At 28.5% G+C, this 23,738-nt stretch overlaps 3 protein-coding genes across 3 annotated transcripts; 1 reads left to right on the top strand and 2 right to left on the bottom strand.

Moving 5' to 3' along the window:
- Positions 1-1,492: 1,492 nt before the first annotated feature.
- Positions 1,493-4,445, bottom strand: LOC118039559 (B3 domain-containing protein Os01g0234100). Its single transcript, XM_035046290.2, has 7 exons — positions 4,241-4,445; positions 4,068-4,145; positions 3,812-3,843; positions 3,555-3,705; positions 3,261-3,467; positions 2,617-2,707; positions 1,493-2,511 (listed from the first exon to the last, which is right to left on the bottom strand). Exons 1-7 carry the CDS (start codon positions 4,268-4,270, stop codon positions 1,799-1,801), a joined length of 1,302 nt encoding a protein of 433 aa, XP_034902181.1. The 5' UTR covers positions 4,271-4,445; the 3' UTR covers positions 1,493-1,798.
- An 801-nt stretch (positions 4,446-5,246) lies between these two features.
- Positions 5,247-6,091, bottom strand: LOC118039560 (18.5 kDa class I heat shock protein). The gene has a single exon (XM_035046291.2). It carries the CDS (start codon positions 5,993-5,995, stop codon positions 5,543-5,545), a length of 453 nt encoding a protein of 150 aa, XP_034902182.1. The 5' UTR covers positions 5,996-6,091; the 3' UTR covers positions 5,247-5,542.
- An 11,550-nt stretch (positions 6,092-17,641) lies between these two features.
- LOC118039561 (uncharacterized) lies at positions 17,642-18,429 on the top strand. Its single transcript, XM_035046292.2, has one exon. It carries the CDS (start codon positions 17,864-17,866, stop codon positions 18,068-18,070), a length of 207 nt encoding a protein of 68 aa, XP_034902183.1. The 5' UTR covers positions 17,642-17,863; the 3' UTR covers positions 18,071-18,429.
- The last annotated feature ends 5,309 nt before the right edge of the window (positions 18,430-23,738 follow it).

Here is a 23,738-nt window from a genome sequence, read left to right as displayed (position 1 = left end):
CACAATTTAAGATTAACTCCATAGATGTTTTTTTATAAGAAATAAAACTTTTAAAATTCTAATCACAGCAAAAATATCTTCCACTAAAAAGACAAACATAGCTTTAGAATTGAACTTATTTAAAATCATGTAAGAAACAGTAAAAACTAATTTCTTATTTTTTTTGTTATTATTGCTTCTTCTTTTTTTAATATTAACAACTAGTCACTAATACATATTAAGATTTGAGAGGAAATAGTTGGATGAGAATGAGAAAAGCTAGATAAATGTTTTAAAAAGTGGGGTTTTTTTAGTATTTTAGTAGTGGAATAGGACATAATTAAAATGTTTTTGAAATTATTGAGGTTTTTTTGTAAGTTTTGAACTATAGGGGTAGGAGTGGAGAAGGTGAAACAAGAAGGGCTAAAATATAAAAAGGTAAAGAGAATGAATATGCTAGAAAGGTAGAGTTGGCTGCTTGTGTTGTGTTATGTATGGGTGAGGTGGCAGTGCCAAATATATTAATTAATTAATGTGTTTGTTTGATTGTTTGTGGTTGAGTTAAATTTTGCTTCTTATTATGTATAAAAGCCCATGATGGGATTGTGGGTCTAAATTCAAGAGCCCAGATTTCAGCCCATAATGGTGGACAATTTTATTTTTTTCCAACTATCAGGAATATACTTGGAACATTCCGCGCGTCACTCTCAATTAACTTTCCTTTTCGGGTAATTGTAAAGGTTTTCGGTTGATCATAAAATAATAGTTAGCCTGTTGATTTAAAAACTAACCTGAATTAATTATTCATATTAAAAATGATAGTGTTTTTTTGTGTGTGTTGAATTTAGTGAGTCAATTAATTTTTATTAAATCAATTTTTTATATGATTTTAACTAGAAATCTGGATAAAATTCATTTTCAAAATCTAGAGTTCATGAATCAACTTAGTCTAGAAATTGACTTGGAAAAAAAAATTGAATTACAAGATCATTAAGTCAACCTGCAAGTTATTAGATCAATCATTTATATTAGAATTATGCCGTTTTATTTTTTTATTTTTATTTACTTGCTGAATTTAATTGAATCAATCAAATAGCTAAGAAACTTAATGAAAATAATTACATTTTATTTTTTATTAATATTTGATTTGATTTAACTAAAAACTCGAAATATTTCAAGTTTTATATTCCAAATTTCATGAATCGACTCCTGAGAGGAGGTCAGGAGGCAAGTGAGTTTAATAATTATATAATAAAAATATTATTTTTACATTATTCTCCTATATTTTAGATAATTGTAAAGATAATTTGGAAAATAAATTCTAATGAATGTTTTTTTTTTTTACAAATATATGAAGTATATATTTAATACCATGGCAGTTTTTACGGATTAAAAAAAAAAAATTAGTTGTGATTTAAAAAGATGGTTTTAAAATATATATTCTTAATTAAAACTACCAGATAGATTTTTACCTTTAAAATAAAAGGGTAATAATAATTATACGTGAGGTCAAGCTATTTATCTGTCCAAACAATTTTTTCTCTCTCCAACGATTTCATTACTAAAACACAGGTTCTATTAATACATGTCCAAGAGCGACACCACTGTCATGGGGAACACGAGCAGAAACAAAATCCTGAATGCCTGGTGGCCATACAACTGCTGTGTGCTGCTCAAAAAGCTATCAGCTAACATTGCAGCAAGAGCCATTTGAACCATAACTAACAAAAAGATTGATTTTAGCCATGGCCATCATACATCTCCAGAAGCATAAAGCTCTTGTTTCCCAGCAAAAACTATGTGACATGTCTTCTCATTGTCACCATGGGGCTTTAGCCAGTTCTTGGAACCTAGGCTCAAGATTCTCAGCATTCACCTCCAATGTTTCAACCACAACATCTAGTCGATTCATTGTTTCTTCAACTCCCGAAATCTTTGCCTCAAGAATTCTCATCTCATCTTCGGCATTATCTTTCTCAAGTCTAGCTTTCTTGTGCCTCTCTGATTTAGCAGATAAGTTGATGAGTTGTTCCATCCTAGCAAGCAAGAAATCAACCTTCATTCCTAACCCCAGAAAGGCTTTGAGAGTCTTCTCCCACGTTGTGAGATTATCATAGGAGGTAGTGACCTTGGAAGCTCTAATGGCATCTGCAATGTTGATAGTCTCGGAAATTATTCCGGCAATTAGTTTGCAGTTAAGGCCCTCAATAAAATTTTCATGGAGAAAACATTTTTGACTGCAGCAAAGCTCATAATACTTCATTTGGAGGTGTTTGGAGAGCTCACAGTTTATAACCAAACCATTTACTAGGATGTCGAAATCCTCAAAACTTCTCACTTCCTTAAAATCAACCACAGTTTCTGACATTCTGATTCCATCTGTGATTTCAAAGCCAAAATCCCCACTTTCATTTTCAGAATGATCTGATACAAGTCTAATGCTAGAAATACCGGGCATCGTGTTATTCTCTTCAGGATTGGTTAGATAGAGGTGTTCCAAATCCTGATATTCCATTTCTGACTCTGCATGATCTGTAACAATGACCGTAAATAATGAAGTGATTATATTTTTAATTATTTGGGCCATCTGTAGCTTGACAAGGGAGCATAGATCTTCTGAATAGAGAAACGACTTACAAGGATTCATTTGCTTAATACGAGAATCAAATTTCAGAAAGGCAAGAGCACCATCCTCTTCTTCTGCACTATTTGCTCTCACAACGTAGACCTTATAACAATGCAAACATCAATAAAATTAGAAAATACCAATACATAAAATAATGATAACTTCAAATTTGGAATTTTCAATCACACGTAAGCTCGGTTTAGGATCATGGGATCCTTTTCTATCAGAAAAATAAGGGTTGTTGCACAAAATGTATCTCTAAATAATTGCCTCATATATCCTATATCTATTTTTATGAAGAAGAAATCATGTAATGAAGGGGATTCTTATTTGAACAAATGGTACTTCCAACTTGAGCATGAAGAAATCAACATGCTTCTTTTATCTTTCTGAGCTGTTCTGCCACAAATTGCTCAAGACCTTTAGTCACTACCAGGACCACTGAAAAAAATGGAATTGGTTTTTATGGACTTGTTCGGAATGATGTTGATCTAGATGCAAAGTAACATTCATGAACATATCACAATCAACAACTCTAAAACTTCTTCAAGCAAGTTTTACTCATTCTATTTATTTGATGGCCACAACAGAGCAAGAATTGCACTTAAGCAACCACAACTATAGTACACTTAAGAAGACAAGTTCATATAATTACCTTGAATTTCGTCGGCTTGACTAAATGAAAAACCAACACATCTCCCTCCACTAAGTTGTGATCAATGGAGAACCCTCTCCATCCACCACTAAGGCCTGACTTGTGTGCAAGATATTTTGTTTGGGAACTTTTTCCACTTCCATCTTCCAAAACAATTACCGTATCCTCACTTGGCAAATGTTCATCACAGAATTTCTTACAAAGACCCTATCATTCAATAAATAAACTCATTCAATTCACTAAAATACCAATTTCATAAAATATGAAAAAGAGGGAAGGAAAATTGGGGTTTACCAGCCAAAATCCTCCACTGACATGTGAGGGCTGCATATACTTGATCAGGCTAGGGAATTCTGACGATAGACTAGCTTGAATCTCTATGGCTCTTATCATGGCTTTAGATTTAACCCCATCATTAACAACAGTGCCTCTCTTCCTTTTGTTGCTATATTTGATAAAATGGAGTCAAAATTTAATCAAATTTGAAATGAAAAACCCAAGATTTTACACCTCAAAAGAATATCAGATATCCATCGCATTTATTCACTAACCTTTCAGACTTCACAGAAACATTATGCAGTGCCTGTTCAAGAATTCACGGTACCCGTCAATCCATCAATCTTTATCATTCTTAACATTTAAACAAGCTATGGATATTTGACACCGCGTCAGAATAGTCTCTTTTATTTTTCATTTCAGAACAAAAAAAGCTGATCAAATATAGAATCAAAATCAAAATATTTCTAAAACCCGTTTTCTAAAAAAAAAAGAAGAAAAGAAAACAGACCACGGAGTAAAGATTCTCACTTGTTTCTTATTATTTGTTTGTGTTGAAGCCAAAACCATTTCACTTCCTTTCACCTTTGATGACCTTCCTCGCTTTGCCTACAATGAACACACAAAACAAGCAAAAATAACCAACAAGCAAAGGGGGCAGGCAGTAGACACGCGTAAAGAGGAAGAGAGAAAGAGAGGGGAACCTGCTGTGTACTTGCTTCAAGTATAGCCATTGCTTGGTGGTATTTGGTAGTGGTAAACAAGGGAGTCTAGTTGGGAGATAGAAGTAGAAAGTTCCTGTAGAGACCCGTTAATTTTGAATTTTTGGACTGTGCTTGAGTCCATACTGCTCTGTTAAACTGTCACTTCGTAGGCTTAGAGGGCTCTGAAAGCCTGCCTAAAATGGAGCCATATTTACAACATACTTGGAATTTCTAAACTGCCATCTTTCTTTGAGCCCGCTTGCAGTCGCAATTGCGATTTAAAAAAAATACTTTGGCACAGCTGAAATAAATGGGGTCTTTATGTACGTATAAGGCCTATGAAGACTTAATTTTTTATTTTAAATTTTCAACATACCAAATTTTCACTTGGCTGTAATTTTTAAAAAAAAAATTATTTTTTTTTAATTTTTTTTTATATTTTTAGACTATTTTGATATGTTAAAATTAAAAATAAATTTAAAAAAATAATAATAAAATATTATTTTATTATATTTCTAAAAAAATACTTTAAAAAATAATCATTATTACAATACTAAATAAACTTCTATAAAATAAATTCGGTAAAATATTTATGTCTCTAATGGGTTTTTAAAAAAAGATTTAGGGATCTATTTAGTATGTTAGGGAAATATTAGATGTGATCGTCGTAACACTCATTGTTATAAAACAAAACTCAACTCGGATGTTTAATTTGGTGGTGACCTACTGTGTTGGGGAGTAAAATTATTTTCACTTTTATGTATTTTTAAAAAAATATATTAAATTAATATTTTTTATAATTTTAATAAACTAATATAGAAAATAAATTTAAAACGTTTTAATAAATTCTCCAGTAAAATACACATTACATGTAATGTCAAACACATTCGTTGAATTCAAGTCAATTCTAAACAATGTTCGCTTGAATTGGAATCTACTATTCAACTTTTTTTAAAAGATTTTTCAAAAATAATTTCAATAATTCATTAGTATTAATATGCTAAAATAAAAAATAAAAAACATATATTTTTTAATTAAAAAAACATTTTAGATTACAATACATTCTCGATCATCTTTCCTGACACACTTATCAAGCTCAGTTTTACATCACAGGATTGATAAATTAGCAACAGCAGCAAAAAACTGTGAACTGACAAACAAAAGCCATTACATAGCAAACACAAAGGCTCATAAAATACAATACAGAGCACACCATGTGACATGCCACACCACACTGCTACAAACTCTAATTACAGCCTAATCACGTAAATTACATTATAGTCCTTAATCAACACATGATTTTCAGTCAGAACCTTCAATCTCAACAACCCTAACATCGGGCCTATAACTGGCAACTTCTTGCTTAGGAATAGTAACAGCAAGCACTCCATTCACCATATCAGCCTTAATCTGATCCCTTCTAGCATTATCAGGCAACTTGAACTTGCTCATGAACTTACCATCCTCTGTACTTATTTGAAGCATATCATCATCGTCAATATAAACAAGCACATCTTCTCTGCCAAACCCAGGAAACACAGCTCTAAACACATGCGCCCTTGATGTTTCCTTCCAGTTCACTTGGGTTTGCCTTGGAAAGGCAGGAAAGTGAGTGGAAAACAATGAAGGGAACGGAAAGTTTTGAAACGGGTCCCAAAGATCCAGTGAAGTGAAGAACTCTTCAGGATCCCATGTGTCTAAGGAGGCGGGATTTGTGATTTCACCGCCTTGGTTACCAATTGGGACTATGGACATGGTTTTTCAGTGTCTGAATCGTGAGCAGGACCGAGCTGGAGAGGTGAGGTTGTTGATTGATGGATATAAGGTGTGATGAAAGTAAAGTGGAGAGAAGGCTTTCTTTATGGTACTTTCTGGAACATGGGTGGGTGGGCTTTTTTCTTTTTGAGGTTGTAAGGGGTGGATTGTAGGTGAGATCATACCAAGCCTACTATATTAATGGGCCTTGGACATCATGTCATATGGGCCTTAGTTTTAGTCTTCCAAATCAAAAGAAATTATTATGGTGCCTCTGCTGCATAGTTACAAGACCTGGCGCGGCGCGTGCCTCACCGGCCTGGTCTGGATTCATGAATTAAAAAAAAAAAAAAAAAAAACTGTTTTAGGTTTTTTAAATATAAAATCTTAGATTGACTTTGATTTAGACTCAGGTATCTCCAGTTGGGATAGCTCTTGAATTAGATTTTTCAATCCTGAATAAGTGTTGTGTGTTTATTATATTGGATCTTTGAAAATTAGAAGCACAGTATAAATAATAAAATAAAATTATTTTGAAATTTTTAGAATTTTATAAGACAGATTTAGTGTTGTTTATGAATTTATTATTTAAAGATCTGATATTTTTCTGCTTAGAATAATTTTTTAAAAAGATGATTATTACAAATTATAAACCGTTTCAATTATTTGGGCTTCAATAATAACCCACATAAATAAATAAAAAATATACTAAATTTCTATTTAGAAAGGAGTGAGATTGTTATACCTAAAGTGTTAGTTTATTTATCATATGATTTACATGTAGTTTTTTTCTCTATCTAATAAACAATTATATAAAAAAAAAAAAAACATGGCTGATTATTTATAGTAAAATCTGAAAAATCCTATAAATTGATAAAATATCAATTTGTCCCTTAAATAACATCCATATATTAATTCAAAATAATTTTAAAAATTAACTCAATCAAGTCCTTACTATAATTTTTTAAATTTAAAAATATAACCTTATATTAATTATATTATATTCATTATTTTCTAAAATATTTTTTGATTAATATATACTTGATTAAATTATCTCAGTGTAAGTTTTTTTAACTTTAAATTAAATTTTTTTTATTAAAAGTGAGGTTTTCTAGTAAATATTAGAGAAAATGCAAGAATACTTATTGATCCCTTCGAAGTGTATAAAAATATTTTTGCATAAGCAAGAAACATTGATCCTGGGACTTGATTGGGATATGAATTTGATGGCCGCCGATTGTACGAATGATTATGATAAATGAAGGACACCTTCTCGTCAATTTTATTACTGTTATTACTTATAGCAAAAGAAAAACTGATTGGAGTTTAGTGCATCAGTATTCTTCTTCGTTGAAAAAATTAAGAAAGTGGTGATCAATTATCGGTAATATTTATTTTTAAAAATATTTTAAAAAATAAAAAAAAATTTTATTTTTTAAAAATTAATATATTTTTAGATTATTTTAATGTATTGATATGAAAAATAAATTTTAAAAAATAAAAATATATATTATTTTTATGTAATTTTAAATAAAAAAATATTTTAAAAAGTAATTATAATTATATTTTTAATTGAGTGGAAAATTTTTTTTTCCTTCTCTCTCTAGTTATTTTCTCAATCACGAAAATCAAGTCCGTGTACAAGCACTAATTCACCTAATTTCATCCCGACAATTGACTCAAAAATTTATCATGTTTTAAGCATGATAAAAAGATTTATCATGCTTTCATATTAACTTAGTCACACATTTAGTTTGGATTTTTGAGCTAAGATTGTTTTTAACAAGATGTTAATTTTTTTTTATCAAGCAATCAAAAATTTTAATCATGTCACATTCATTTTATGTCGGGATTGTTTTAAATTATGAGTTGAAATAAAATAAATAAATATTAATATACTTTGTTCATGTATTAAAGACTAAACATGTTTTATTTTAAGATTAAAGTTTATTTGTGTAAGTCTCTATTCTCTATATTCCCGTTGTTAGAGAGAAGAGAAAAAATAAAAACTGAGTTTTTTTTGTTATTTAAGATCTCAAACAAGAAAGTAATTTTGTATGATATATTATAATTTTTTGTTTTCTTATAATGAATTTTTATGATTATCTCATCCGTAAAATAGATCTAAGTTGTTGATAATTAATTGTATTTATTCTTTTATATTTTTATACTTGCTAATTAATTTGAGATTATAGGGTTGTTTATGCAGTATTTCCTAATTAGATTACAAAACATCAACTCAAAAGAATGATGAATTTGAACAAGTTTTTGAGAAGAATTAATATAAAATTATTTTTTAAATATCAACTTATATTTTAAATTTTTAAATCAAGGATAATTTTTTAACAATTTTAAATTAACCCGCTCACATAATTCTTTTCGGATAAAACTCAATATGATGTATAAATCTGAACTATCGCAAGCAATGACCAAATGAGCTTCGAGAAGAAGCAACTTGTGAACAATTTTATCCTTGGCTTACGTTTAATGAAGTTTGATGTGGGCACGGCAAAAGTCCGAAAAGCAAGCTTGAAAGAAGAAAAAAATTCTATATGTATTCGAGATTATGATCAAAATAATTTAAAAATAAATAAAATATTTTTTTATATAAAAATAAATAAAATTTAAAAAAAATATGATTTATACTGCGTTTTCCAACGCTCTCGACTTAAAAGGAAATAAAAACTACAATTCTCTTTACGGTCCAGTATTTGAAAGTATTGATCACTTTTACTTTTATTGTATGTTTATAAAATATATTTTATTTAAAAAAAAAATTAGTATTTTATAGTAGTTTTGTTGTAAAAAAAAAATTAATATATTTTAAAATAAAAAATACTTTCCAACATAATACTAATACATGATACTTTATGTTGTTCAAGTCAATTTTTGATCAAAAGTTTAATTACATCATTAGAGGTTAAAGGTTGGCACTTGTGTCTTATTATAATGCGAAAGCAGGAAAAGACGTTATGATTAATCTTATTTTAATCTTTAATATTGCTATCCTTTCCATTATTTCCTCAGGTTTGCACCACCCCACGCGAACAAGTCTCAGATAAAACTAAATTTGTGAAAATTATAATTATAATTTTCAAATTCTTAGGGTTAATATTCACCACGGATCACAAGTCACAATCTTTTCATTTGTGCTTGAATCAGTGAAGTTGTTTTGTAACTTTTGTCCTACCAAGAGAAAAAGAAATCAATCTTGTAGTTTCATGGTGGGGGATAGGTGTCCCTCTCAACTAAATATGGCCAAGGATGACAAAGTAATGAGTTGATAAGTTGATAAGTTAATTTGAGTTGATGTTTAATAATTTAAAAAAAAATTATTTTAATATGTTTTAATGTTAAAATGATATTATTTTTAAAGTTAAATCGAGTTTGACATGATTGATTGGATTTTAAATTAACTAATTAAGTTAATCAAGTCACATTACATCTCAATTTAATTTGAAATCCAATCAACTCAACCTAGATTAGTTAATAAGTTACTTAATTAACCTATCATTTGAAATATTTTTAATAACACTAAATGTGTTAGAATCAACATCCCTTTTAATTTTTTTTTTTATTAATGTAGGTGTCTGAATTAATTTACGCGTATCTCAATTAATTCCACATGCCATAAAATTAACGACCATATAAGCTTTTAGTGGCCATCATATTAGTAACCATATAACTTGAACTTAAGATCATAAAGAGATCAAATCTTTTAATTCTAAGTTTTTACCACTAAACCATTTATTAGATGATTTCTTTAATACTTTTCTTATTTGGATGTTGTTGTATCTCATTGAAATGTTGTTGTCTGCTCTGTTTTTTCTATGCAAGTTATTTATATTTAATCTTTCATTAGGTAGAAAAGAAATTCTTTTGGGGGCGGGTGCTAAATTTGGCCATCAAACAAGACAGAATAAATTTTAAAAAATACTTCAAATTTTGAAAAAAAAAAATCAAACTTTGGGAAAGCAATAAAAATTTGAATTTTTCTCTAGGACATAAAATCTGAAAAATTGAATGTTTACTTTTCAAATTTATAAAATTATGGCGATAATCTTAAACAGCAAGACCAGCCGATTGGGTTGGAAATTAATGTTGTCGAAATAATCAGCCATTGAATCGCGCGAGTCGTTTCTTAATTTAGACGAACACCCAAATTTTAACTATGTTTAAGAGTTTAAGCATTGAATTAACAATATGGAAATCAATTAGTCAGGTCAGTGTTCATCCAGAAGTGCAAGGCTATGAATGGATATGACTCCTCGTCCATAATTAATTAAAATCATCAATCTAATCAAGAGTCAAAGAACACAATAGATTAAGGATATATCATAAAAATTTCTACTTGCAAGGTTAAGATAATGTAGATTTTTTATGCTTATCCATTAAAAATAACAAAAAAAATTCGTTGTCTTCAACAAAATATCTGTATGCTGACAACATTTTGTAGTCCATAATATCATATTTCATCAATGTGCATGTCTAAGTAGGTGTTGAGAGTTTTAAGAAAGGTATTTGCCTGGATTTTCATAGGTAAAAAATCCGTTTATATAAAAATCTTTAGGTTCGGGTCATGCATGGTCTAGAGGATCAATTCAAGTTGATCACATAATATTTATTTTAATAAAAAAAAAATTTTTAAAAAAAAAACCAACATGGTAAGAGCTAAGTTTTATTTAGATCGGGTCTCTTCTTTTTTTTTTTTTTTTTTTTAACTCTGGTTAGTTTAAATCCTAAGTCAACACATAAAGTTAATATGAGTTTTATAACTAGGTTTTAAACAATATTTTTCTAGTACTTTCACATTATTTGAAATCAATTTCATCTATTTATTTGACAAAACCAATTAGTGGAAATAAATAAAATTTGAGTCAATAAAATCTAAAAAATTATATGTTCTCATAGGAATGGATTATTTATAAAATTCATAAATGTTATTGTTTAATATTATTATTATTATTATTATTATTATTATTATTATTATTATTATAGAATGGAAAGGTATAACAATTATTGAAAACTATAAAATGGTTCTAGTTGGCAACAGTTTTGCCCTGGCCTTTCAGGGTTCCCAAGAGACATCCTACACCAAAATCTGAACTTGTAAATGCCCTTTGGTACACAGCCTGTCTTTGGAATCCCCCCAGCAGCATAACTTCTATGTGTAAAATTGTGAATAATATTATTGCTCAAGTTCCATGAAAATTATGGCCATGGGAAAAAAACAGCAAGGTATTTATTTAATTCCTTTTAATTTACACAAATATAAGTGTGTTTGGCAGTGTGGTAGCGGTTGCTTTTCAAATAACTTTTTGTGCTGAAATACATGCCAATGATTTTTTTTATTTTAAAAAAATTATTTTTGACATCAGCACATAAAACGATCCAAAAAGTACAAACCAAACTCAATTTTAGCAAAAAAAAAAAAAATTAAATTTAGGCAAAACACGTTTAGAACGGAAGTGCCAAACAGTGTTTTACATTGACATGAAATCACAATGAACTTGTTTACTGCCTGCTGCACCTGGCTGGCATAGAGCAAACAAATTGCAATTATAGATAACAGTCACAAATCAGCACAAAACTGGCTCAAGATGAATGAGAATTTTGGACAAAACTATAAATAAAATATTTAAAAAATATTTTTTAATGTATATTTGATAAAGCCTTGGATAAACTTCATTTATTACTTGTGGTTTTTTATTAAGTGAGATAATTTTCATTTCATAAGATATAATTAACAAATATATCTTATCAATTATTTAAAAAAAAATATTAATTGAGAGCCTTAAACTATTGCTCAAATAATCCTTAGTTTACGCCGTCTCTCTAAGTCAGCAAATTAATGGTAGCGAGTTAGCCACGGAGAGTATAAATGACATTCAACATTTCATAATCACCGCGATCATGAATTTCACATGAGCTTACTTCTTTTTTTTCTCTACGATTTTGATTTTTTTTTTTAATTGTTTATCAGACAAAGTAGGTTAATGTGAACTTGTTGTTGGTCCACAAATAATAATTATTGCCTCATGTGCATGGAAAGGGAATTTGAGGACTGTTAAATCCAACCCTTGGTAGATTGATTCAAAAATTTTAGGATTTTTAGCCACTCCAATACAAGTTTTTAATTAATATGAGTGTTTGGAAATATGATTATATTTATTTTAAAAAAAAAATTATTAAAAGTTATTTTTTTATGTTTAGAATATTTTTATGCGCTGATCTTAAAATAATTTTTAAAAAATAAAAAAACATTATTTTGATGTATTTCAGAATAAAAAATACTTTAAAAAACAATCATAATTATACTCTTAACCAAATCATAACTTAAAAATTACATTGTCTTTTAATAAAAATAAGTGGTCGATATTGATTTGGTGATCTACATATTAATCTAAGACAATTTTTAAAATTAGGTTTTACAGCTATGATAATGATAAGTCTTTCATGATACAGAAGCAGCAGAAAATGGTGATCCTTATGGAACACGTTGATAGATGTTCATTGAAAAAGAAAAGGAAGAAAAACTTAATTAACCTTGTTAGCATAGTAAATTCATGTTGGTGATGAGGATAATCTCCATAGCTCTGGTAAGCAGTGACGTGGGATTTGGGATGCAAATTTCCTGAATTTTTGCTTAATTATTTTTGAAATTAACTCTAATATCATAAATATATTAATAATTAAATGGGAATTACAATAAAAATAATTAGGTGAAATTAAAATATTGGGTATGGTTCAGTGTTATATATATATAATTTCACTTGTACGTAGTTTGTAAGTATTTATTATAGCACATTTCACTTGTACGTAGTTTGTAAGTAATTATTATAGCACATTTCACTTGTACGTGGTTTGTAAGTATTTATAATTAGGTGAAATTAAAATTAATCGAGTTTAATAACTTTAATCACATTTTTTTATTAAAAAAAAACACTAACATAATATGAATAATTATTTATATATTAAAAAAACCTAATCTTAATCAACAACATAGCGCAGGCCATCAATCCTGGCAATTAAATGTCACAACAATCAACAATTCAGCATCTTATTTGTCATAATTTGTCATATATGTCGACATTTTGACTCTCTTGCTACCACGTCGGCAGACCCCAGTGGCGTGGAGATGTTAATGTGTTCGTGCCATTATTGTTTTGCCTTTCTAGTAATTACCAGCTAGGCCATTGAAATGCAAAAAAAAAAAAAAAAAAAAAAAAAAACAGTTTAAGACCTATAAAATTATACCTCTATAAATTAATATCTTTAAAATCATAAAAAATATTAATTAATTAAGATATTATATAATCAAGATATTATTAAAATTTTAAATTTAAGTCGAAAAAAATATTATATAATTAATAAAGATTATTAATTCATTGAGGTTATACTTAATATTGTATTTGCCAAACTCTTATACTAAAATTAATTCAAGGAGGTTTCTCGACACCTTTTCCTCTAAACTATAGTTATTTTATTTAAATGATTCATCCTTATTCATTTTACTTGATATAGTTTATAATATCGATTGATGTAATTTATATTTAATTGATTTGATTTATGTCTAATTAATTTAAATATAGCTAAATCCAAATTTTTTTCACATGAATGTTAGTTTTTTTTACACAAGTTCTAACATGATATATCACCAAATCATACTTATATTTATAAAATTAAAAATGAGATAAAGTGTTAATTTGAAATTATTAAAGGAAAAATAATGGAGGTAGCGATGGCAGATGTTCACCGAAGAATTAATAAACAGGAAAAACAAATTGATGAAAACAATAAAGAATTTGATAAAAATATAGTTTCAAAGTTTTTAAAAAAATATTTGTTTTTGATTTTTTTATTAAGAGAAAACAACCATCATTATTGTAATTTTTTTTAAATTACTTTGTTTGGTTTTGAAATTTTCTTACTAACGAATGGCCAGCTCTTTATGTTTTTTTCAAAAAAAAAAAAAAACAAAAGCAAATAAAATTTTCTGCAATGATACAAAATTTTTCCTAAATCAAATTTGAAAAATACTTTTCTCTATTTGTTTTTATATCGATTCTCAAGAGGACAATCCGACAATTAAAATTTGGAATTTCAACTTGATTCTTTCATATAGAATGGAATAGATGATCAAGACTACATCTATTATGTTTAAATTTTATTTAATTAGTATTTTTTTTAAAAAATACTAATTAATTGTTATGGTTTTTAAAAAAATCACTTTTAGATGCTAAGTTTGGTTATATATATGCTTGGTTAAATTTATTTTGTAATAGTTTTTGAGTAAAAGGTTTTTCTTAGGAGTTTTGATTAAAATCGTTGTTGATAATAAAAATAATTAAAAAAAACAAGTATTTAATTTAGTTTCACATGTAAAAATAAATTTAATTGTTTCCCAACATGATGTCATGATACCTTTTAAATGAAAAGCAATCAAAATACAAACAATTTTACTTGTTCATGGCTATATATACTTGTGATGATATTGGTCCTGAACAGCAAGCATTGTATATCAAGCATGAGGAGTGTTTTGTTAAATTATATTGAAAAAATAAAATAAAAAATGAATATGGTTTTGTTTTGAGAGAAATCAAACACACTCTCAAATATGGTTTACAGAAACCACAGGCTCTTAATCCAGCCATAAATACTATTAAGTTTATGTTTTTTTTTTTTTATTTTACAAATAAACACTACCCTCAAGCTAGTTAAAAAGTGGTTTGCACTCCATGTCAACATTCTAATAAAAATGTAAATAAATGTTATAAATTGAAGGAAATCACACCATAAAATAGTAATCAAATCTCTAATCGAGATTGCATTTAAAAACGTAGGTTAACCCGTTTTTTAATAAATTTAATTTTTTTATGAAAAATTTTTTTTATGTTTTAGATTTTTTTGATACGCTGATTTTAAAATAATTTTTTTAAAAATAAAAAAAAATATTATTTTTTGATATTTTATCATAAAAAATATTTTTAAAAAAGTAACTACAACTACATTTCAAAAACAAATTCATGTGCAAATAATTGAGACATCAACATGAGTAGAATATTCCATAGTTACAAAAAAACATTAGGAGTAAGACCTGATTCATTTAGTGCAATGCTCAATCTAGGTTCAGCCAAATTTTTCATGATGTTGTTTTAATAAAAAAAAAAAAACAAATAAGTGGTTTGAGAACTCTAGTTTGATCATTTTGAGTTGTGAGCCAACTAGGTTGTTTAATTGGATAAAATTAAGTTAATTTTTATTTTATTTATTTTTAATCTAGACAATGGAAGCCCTGGATTGATCATCTTCCAGGTTTTATAATTAGAAAAAAATCCTTCCATCCTTGCGAGTTTCTGTGGGTTCAATGATCGTCCGGTTGGCTAGATATTTTTCTTGGCAAATGACGTTGAGCATTCATTACCTACCCAAAGCACATCCCCTCTTCAAAACTAGAAAACAAGCATACGTACGGGCACAAACCTCAGCCTTTTTCCGGTGCAGGCGATTCAAAAACACGTCAGTCTGCGAGGTCACCACAGCTGACTTCTTCAATTCAAGAAACAAACTGCCTTGGCTGCCCTGTAAACTTCTTGGGAGAACCCTTGGGCGGGCGCCGACGAAGAACAGTCAAAAAAATAATAAAAACCAGCTTGGTTGAATCAGGGCCGTCAAGATCATGCATGGGACCAAGAAAAACAAGGTTCAATGGAACCCAGTGAGTGATCATGACAAGCAGGGTTGCAGCCTGATTCTGCTTGCCATTTTAGAATGGTGATGTGATGGCCAAGATTCAATTGGGCTGTGTTTTCGCAACAAATTTTACCAGAAAAACTTGAAACGTGTTTGACTGACCTTTCTTCATTGTTGTTAGCATCCTCACCGCCTCCATTTGCGTCCAAAAGCAACCCGACCTCTCTCTTTTTTCTTTTTCTTTTTTCTGTTTTCCATCGTATTCTCTAATCACTTCTAATTAATACAATACACACACACACACACAACAATTCTCTACTACATAATAAATTAAATCACTACGATTTTAATAAGCTTCGATTCAATGAAAGAATTATCGAATAAAATAATTTTTGTTAAATTAATTCTATTTGTTATTTTTTTATATTTCTGATTTAATAATAAAAGAATTTTCGAACTAGTTCATCCATTGACCAAAGTAAATTCTATTCTCGAATGATTTTAGGGTATTTTCTATACTAGTCTAGTGTATTTAAAAGGATAAATTCTTTTAGACGGTGATTTTAAAGTTTAGCTCGTGTGCTCCCCATCCGCCCTGCTGACCACAATTTAGTTTTGGAGCTCAGCTATAATTAATGATATATTTCTTTAATTAAGTGTTTTGTTTACATCATGGATTAATTGTTTTTAACCCAATCTAGCTCTGCTGGTGTGCCCGCATTCGCGGTCTCCTCCTCTAACAAGCGCAGTTCCTCCCTGGCTACATGTTCATCGTAATTAAACGTCAAACCTTACAATGTGTCAAAGCTAACCAGTGCCATGCTCAAGCAAATTTTTTTTATATAAATTTCTGAGTAGTACTCCAACAGTCAAAATTGAATTTACTTTTCAATGTTACAAAAGTTGTTTTAAAATTACTTTTCAAATTTACATTATTGATAATTTTAAAATTTCATAAAATTAGTTAAAAATACATATAAACTGACTTAAATATTTATAATAATTAAAAAAATATAATTTTTTTCATATTAGAAGGGTACATTATTTGCTTAAATTGGTAGTCGACATCAAATCCAATTTTCTTTTATAAAAAGATACATATTATTATTGTAAAATTAGATAAAGTACATACAAACTAACTCGAATATTTATAATAATTTAAAAAGAAGTAATTTTTTCATATTAGAAGGATACAATATTTGCTTAAATTGGTAGTCGACATCAAATTCAATTTTCTTTTATAGAAAGATACATATCATTATTGTAAGTGGGTGTCATAAATTATAATAGTATTTTTATAATTATGGTTTTTTTTTTAAATAAAAATATTTTTATTAACTAAATATTTTAGAAAATATGGCCAAGTAAAATATACTTTCAATTACACCTCATCACATTATCAAATAAAAATTTATCAGTAAAACTGATGATATATAATCCAAAAATACAAACCAAATTTCAACCCGCATGATAAAATTAATATCCTGTATTTTGATACATATACATTGTCGTAGGTGTTTTCCTGTGGTTATGATTATAATTATAAAATTCAGCTCGAAATCTAACTTAATTCATTATTAAAGTTAAGGTGGTTGAGTCAAGTTGTCATTCAATTAATCAATTTTTATTTGTATTTACCAAAACAACCTTTGTTTTAGAAAAATAAAATATGATGCAAATTAAAAAACTGATTTAAATCAAAATCTGAATCAATGAATTATCCAATTTGTTCTATACTGAGAGGAGTTTTATGACTATGATGGTCACTGCTCCATGTTTAAGTTTTTATTTTTTCATTGAAGTCTTAAATTAACCATTCTTTAAACTGATTGTTTAAGTAAGTTAATGATTATCTTAAGTATTAATCAAAGTGGGCCAAAACAAACTCTTTTGCTGAGAAAAAATAACAGAAAAAAAACCTAACTTTACTACAGAAACTAAATAAGGCATAAAGCTGTCTTCACGTGAGACTCTAATTTCTATCAGCCAACCAATCCGAACCTTTCATCCTCTTTAAATACTCCCTGACACTTTCAAAATTCTTCTCTTGTCATAGTTTCTTCACCTTTTCAACATCCAAACTCAACTCAAACAGTTCCAATCTCAGATCATCATCATCATCATCAAGCAAGCAAGCTAGCTCTAGCCAGCAAAGAAAGAGACAGAACAGCAGAGATGTGTTTTGTGTTTCTATGTGATGAAGAAGAGAGGGAGTTAGGCAGGCAACAAGCTTCAGGGTCATGTCCACACTGTGGAGGAAAAGTACAGGCCGTGGATTTTGAAAGCCGGTGGAGGTTCTGTTTCTTACCCATTTGCTACAAGAATAAAAGAAAATATTTATGCACTCTATGTTCCAGGAGGCTGGAGTTGTATCAATATTAAAGACAAAGAAGTTGATGTCCGATTATAAACCAAAAAAATCCAGCAGCTAGCTTCACACCTTCCCTGGTGATCGATGAACATTCCAAGATGGCTGCTTCACTTGTAAAATTTCTTCTTCTTTTCTTTTTCATTAATAATTTGTCTGTCTTTAATTATGTTGTGAAGGGAGGGATTTCGTGGACCTGGCAAAAACAATTTGTCGGTAGGAACTCTTGACATTATCAATAAGAGTGTACAACTGTACATTACGTATGGCTATGTATTTTAAGTAGTACGAGATTATTTTATTCGAATAGAAGAGATGAAGAAATTGAAAACAAAAAAATTCTATATTTTTTATTTAGAAATTATTTTTAAAAAATATAATCTATTAAACACTTATTTTCCTCCGTGAGGAAGATGAAAAATCTGAAAAGGGTTCTTCTTCTTCTTCTTTGTTATGGTACTGCTTGTTTGAAAATTTTGGATGGAAGGATATCCCATTATTCTTGTGGATTATTCTCTTTGACTTCTGTGCCTGATTCCTACAAAGGGTGTATGCTATTACTAGAGGTGGCTGCTAGGATAAAGAATTGATATTTCTAGAAAACTCCACCTTTAGATCAATGGAGTTTTTGTTCAAGAAAAATAAAGAAGGAAAGGATCGAGAAAGGAGGGGGTAAATATGTGATTTTGTGCACTTTAGCAAATATACATAATAATTATTATTTTCCAGATGAGTATACTTAAATTGCTTAACTCCCCATGTTGAATTACACTAATGTTCATAGCAACAACGTGGAGATTTAGTAACATTGGAAATATATTTAGTTTGATTGTAGGTTTTTAATTTTTATTTCATGATCAAGAAAGCAGAGGCTTCTTTTTCGACAGGGAAGGAAATAATTAATTTAGATAAGACAAGAATGTATGGGTAGCAAGTTGATATTGTTTTAAAATATATATGTTTGTGTTTATGTTGTTTAAAAAGAGAATATTTTGAAGGGAACAAAGGAGTTTTAATTATTATTACGGCAAAGAATATTTGGGTTCACCTTACGAGATAGTTGAGATTAAAGATTATTTTATAAATGATTTCAATAAAGTATTTTATATCATCAATTTTATGCATTTAAAATAATAATTTTGAATATAAATTATTTATTATGAAGTAAATAAAAAGTGAATTTATTTAACTAGCAAGCTTGTTATCAAATTAGAATATTATTATACTCATTAAAAAAAAAATGTTTAGGAGTGCTGTAATGCACTTAAAAAGTGTGTTTCTCTTTAAAAAATATAAATTAATATCTTTTTAATATTAAAAATTGTTTCAATGTATTCTTAAATTAAAAACACTCCCTCAAAAAAGATTATTTTATCAATATGATATAATTATTTCATACCATGTATATTCAAATCTAAAATACCGTATATGACATTAAATTATGACAACAGATCTTTGTCTTAATTTCCACAAAGCAATAGTCCCTGATTCATCACCAGTAAAGGGTAAACCTAGAAAGAAAATTTTAGACCAAAAATTAATTTCTCCTGTCTACATCATGTCATGTCCTGTATAGATTTGAAAAAGGTGATTAGATTTAATTTCCCCCCATCATTGTAAACTATATAATATTCTGATGTCAATAATATAATTTTACTATTCCCTTTATAATTATAAAGGTTTACAGAAGGTAAAGGCTTGTGATCTTGTGTGCCTAACAATAGATGCTATTAGAGTATTGTTGGAGAAAAAAAAGGTGTCCCTCCCTTTACTTCTTTTACTAGAGGAAAAGAAATGTCTTTTAATTATTTCTATGATCACGAGAGAGAGAGAGAGATTGCTGTCAAATGATAGCAGAGTATTACATAATCAAGCAAACATTCAATTCATTGGTGGCCGGCCACCGCATGCATGTGGTCGCATGATGACTATCGCATCAAAACCTAACGGTAGCTTCATCTCCTTCTCTTTTGCAAGCTTTTTTCATGCAATCTATAGCTTTTTTATATGTTAGTAATGATGAAGTTGTGAAAAGACTTCACGTGGAAAACGTGAAAATGGATTTTTCATGTGCTACAATCTTGGATTAAGATATATAGGCTTGATTATAGGCGCAATTGTTCCTGAAAAAATAAATTTCTTATGTAATTAAGATTAGTTGATGCTTAAGTTAATAGATATATGATATAAATAATGTGCAAGAGAATTAAGAGAAAACATATAGTGAATCATTGGAGAAAGAAAATTATTAAGTCTGAGAAACTTTTATTTATCTGGTGATTTAAAGTATTTATTAACTTATATTATATTAGTTTAAGACATGGAGAATTGCACAACAATTGATAGGTGAAAATATTGGTTTTCATTATTTATTGTAGTGCCTTGTATTTTTATTGGTAGAGAGATTGATGATTGCTTGTGACTAATTGGCTATAAAAAGTGTTGTTCAAGAAAGGAAGCACATGAATGTATCGAATGTAGTGCATGAATGCACTATTGACCATTAACTAGAAAAGATGGTGTCATCCCTGCATAAAAATATATACTTGCAAAAAAGTATGTCATAGCAAATTATAAAAAAGTTTGAGCTTAGTAAAAGTATGTTTATAGTCTTAACCATTATAACTCGTTGTAACTTGAAAAAGTACATCGAGATGTGTGCTAGCAACTAGAAATTTTTCATGAAATTGGGTTAAAGCTAAATAATTTTTTAAAGTTAAAATTGGATGCCATCCTACTCCTCCTCTTCTTCTTCTTTGTAAAAACATGCACCATTATTTTTCTTTGAAGTCCTTTAAACAAATGAGTTTGAAAAACTTAACTAATAGAAATGAAGGGAAAAAATACTTACAGTATAAATGTTACATGTTGTGGGTGTGTGTGCATGAAAATGTTGCCTCTTTGTGTATTGTGAACATGTCTACATGAGGTTCTCCTTGTAATTGTGTTAACATTGATCATAGAGATCCAGATAAGGATCATTGATTCTTCTAGAGATAAATGATCAAGGGGACTCGAAGAAGGATTACTAATCCTTTTAGAGACATTAGAGACGTGTATATAGATTCAATGGAGACATACTTGGAAACATAAAGATCTTGCCGTAAATATTTTTCATGGAAATATGTTTGGAAACGTGAGAGCTTTTTTGAAGATTTTCATGGAAACACATTTGAAGGTATAGAGATTTTACAATGAAAATCTTCATGGAAACAAGTTTGTAGGCATGAAGATTTTATCGTGGAGATTTTTCATGGAATTACATTAAGAGATTTTAATGAAGATTTTTGCTAGAAACATTGGAGCAATGAAGAAAAGTTAATGCTTTTATTAAAAATCTTAAAAATATAGAGATACAATTCTTAAAACTAATTCAAAGATTTTTTTTTCACCATCATCTGACATATCTACTCTTGCTTTCTTGGTGCCCATAACATGTTTGCCACAGTGGCAATCAAGCATTGAGTATCCATGGTAGTAATGGACTTAAACTAAAGTATTGCAAATGGAAGTCTTTAAATTCGATTATCTAATTCATTAAAAAAAAAAAAATAGATTTGAAAAAAAAAAGGGCTATCACGTTCCAACCTTACATTTCTTAGAGTATAGGATGTTGAACAAAACTTTGCTCTAAAAAAAAATACATTGGCTAATATTGAATTCTGAACATAGGAAACGTAACACCATGCATTTGTTGCAGGTGAGATGGGCTTAATTCATAGGGAAAACCAACTCTTCTCGTCGTAGGACGATTGTGTAATAAGCAGAGAGTTCTTTCTCTCTACCGTTGAAGGGGTGGGTGGAGATTTTTAGTAGGAGTTTGATAGCAATAATAATGATAGATGCAAGTGGTCGCAGTGGTGAAGCTTCTGGGAGCGACCACCGGAGGCAATGGTTGCTTTTGGCATTTTGGAAGCAAAAAAAGATGAAGCTTGTTTGTTCAGGATTAAACACACAAACATAAAGTAAAAATAATAATTACACAATATAATAATTTTTACGTGATTCAAATTCTTCGATGAAGATAATATATTTTATTATAATTAGAACCAATACAGGTTTTAAAGAATTTTTAGAGGCTGTTTTGAACGCGGTTGAAGTTGTTTTTAAAATTTAAATTTTTATATTTTTAAATTATTTTGATGTGTTTATCAATAATGATTTTTTTTAAATAAAAAAATATTATATTAATATATTTTTAAATAAAAACATTTTAAAAAACAATTACTAAAACACTCTCAATCTATCAAAAAAACTAACTCAATCCAATAGCTTAAATTTTTAGGTGAGGTCTCAATATATAATTTATATTAATTATTTAACACACCTCCTCAAGTGAAAAGTTTTTCGGACTTGAAATTTGCACGGACTCACATTACATTATACTTGATTTTTATTAAATAAATGGGGTGGTAAGATTGAAACTCGTAACCACTTGATCATTAAAGTTTTGATACCATCTCAAAAAAATAAACTCAACCCAACAACTTAAACTTTTAAATAAAATTTCAATTTATAGTATTCTCTCCCACAATCATCTTATTAAAATCAAATTCTATATGTGTGTGTCGTTTGTGTGTTTGTATGTCATTGTCCTAATGGGTAGGGCCCAGGGGCGTGGTATAGCAGTAATCTTACGGAGATTCGTTTTCTATACAAGCCCATCCCCAAGTCTATAAAAACTCTCATTGTTTAATGTGAATATCCTTATATAATAAAATATTTAAATTTATGTCACATCTCAACAAGCTCAAAACACTAATACAAACACCTTGAAGTAACAAAGTAATACTCCATTTTTTATAAAAAAAAAACATGAAAAATAAAATTTTGTGTTCAAATACGATGTTTTTACAAATTAGATAAAGAAAAAGGTGTTTTTCATTTTTCCATGAATATAGTTAAAGTTGGATAACAGCTAGTGCAAAACGCTTTTCTCCAGCATTCTATCAAGTAAATGAATTTTTTTGGACAAAAATTTCCTTGCACATTTTATTAAATTACAATGATATCATGTGTATAAATTCTTTATTTTTTTTCTCACCTACATTTTAGACATTGTTCTTCCCCTTTTGCATCCCCTCCAAACTTCAAGAAGAAAAAGAATTAAATTTTTGTTTATTTTTATATTTTAAAAATATTTTTATTTTTATTTTTTTTTTTTACTTGAAATTAATATATTTTTTATTTTTTAAAAATTATTTTAATGCGTTGATGTCAAAAATAATATTTTAAAAATAAAAAAAATATTATTTTGATATATTTCAGAGTAAAAAATACTTTAAAAAAACAATCATAACCATACTTTTAAACTAACCATGAAGAGAAATAAATAAATAAAAACAGAGATGAAGGATTGTGATTTTATGGAAAAATATATGTGATCTTCATCTTCCTTTGAAAGGTTAATTTTTTATTTTTATTTTATTCCATTATTGAGATACAGATCATATAAAATGGATCTTATATGATTCATAGAAAGACGAGCAGTACTGGTTAGGAAAATTGCAGTGTCGATTGGTCCACATTACCAAATAATTATACGGGAAAATCATCAAATATTGTCTACATATTTCAAGATAAAATTGGAACATTTTTTGGACCCTTTTTAATTCTCATAGTTGACAAACAAAGAAAATAATCTTATTTTAAAATACTTGGTTTTAGTGTGCGAAAGTTGGC

The sequence above is a fragment of the Populus alba genome, chromosome 18 (assembly GCF_005239225.2).
Source record: "Populus alba chromosome 18, ASM523922v2, whole genome shotgun sequence".
Classification (NCBI taxonomy): Eukaryota; Viridiplantae; Streptophyta; class Magnoliopsida; order Malpighiales; family Salicaceae; genus Populus; species Populus alba.
The sequence above is the reverse complement of the archived record's forward strand: the minus strand, read 5'-3'. Positions and strand labels throughout refer to the sequence as shown.